At 46.7% G+C, this 889-nt stretch overlaps 1 protein-coding gene across 1 annotated transcript; it reads right to left on the reverse strand.

Annotated features, from left to right (window-relative positions):
* Nucleotides 1–81: 81 nt before the first annotated feature.
* Nucleotides 82–566, reverse strand: LOC109509185 (protein S100-A1-like). The gene is made up of 2 exons (XM_019859073.1): nucleotides 375–566; nucleotides 82–294 (listed from the first exon to the last, which is right to left on the reverse strand). Exons 1-2 carry the CDS (start codon nucleotides 513–515, stop codon nucleotides 145–147), a joined length of 291 nt encoding a protein of 96 aa, XP_019714632.1. The 5' UTR covers nucleotides 516–566; the 3' UTR covers nucleotides 82–144.
* Nucleotides 567–889: the final 323 nt, after the last annotated feature.

Below are 889 nucleotides of genomic sequence, written 5' to 3' on the forward strand. Positions count from 1 at the left end.
TTATTCTCCTGCTTTTCTACTCATGTTCTTTTCATGCCATCTAGCTCACGAGAAGCACGACGACATGGAAAACAGACTTTGGACAGTTTTAACAACTTTATTATGATGCAGAAAACAAACAACTTCACATTTTCTTCTTTTCGTTTAGTTCTTGCAGGAGCCTTCAAAGAATTCATTACAGGCCACGGTGAGCGCCGCCACCAGAACTACAAACTCCTGAAAGTCGAGTTGCTGGTCGCCGTTCTCGTCCAGATCCGTCATGATCTTGTCAACGGCGGCGGCGTCGCTGCAGCCCTGAAAAACAGAGGTGACACTCTGGGCTACAGGTACAAGATTTATATTTAAAGGGAAAGTCGACCCCCAAATTGTCTTACAGCCATGAAGTCTGTGAGCTCCTCCTGCAGGAGCGTCTTGAGCTCGGCTTTGCTCAGCTTGTGCTTGTCGCCTTCTTTGGACGAGTACGAGTGGAAAATGGTGATGAGGCCTTCGATGGACTTTTCTAGCTGACGGCTCATTTTGTCAACACGCTCGGTACCTGCAACACACAAACACACAATTGAGCACAAACCGGCAGAGGATGAACAGCAAACTGTCACCGCAATCGCCAAGCCGCAGATGCCATTTTAATTTCAAACTTGCATCCCAAACTGGACATGTGAATCTTTAAAAGATGAGAATGAAGCAGCTATTGTAAATCCATTGTGTCTTTTTCCACACAATAACAGATGACATCAGCGCCAGTGTCTGGTGCAGAGCATAAAATTGTTGCCAAGTGAGTGTCAAATGTTAAATTCCCCACCCTTGTCCAAAATTTCTGCGCTTGCCTTTCACACAAGTTCCGTTTTGCCTCTGATACTCCCCCCGCCCCAAAAATGGCGGGGGGGAGAAC

This window comes from Hippocampus comes, unplaced genomic scaffold (genome assembly GCF_001891065.2).
Source record: "Hippocampus comes isolate QL1 unplaced genomic scaffold, H_comes_QL1_v1.1 C16800942, whole genome shotgun sequence".
Classification (NCBI taxonomy): Eukaryota; Metazoa; Chordata; class Actinopteri; order Syngnathiformes; family Syngnathidae; genus Hippocampus; species Hippocampus comes.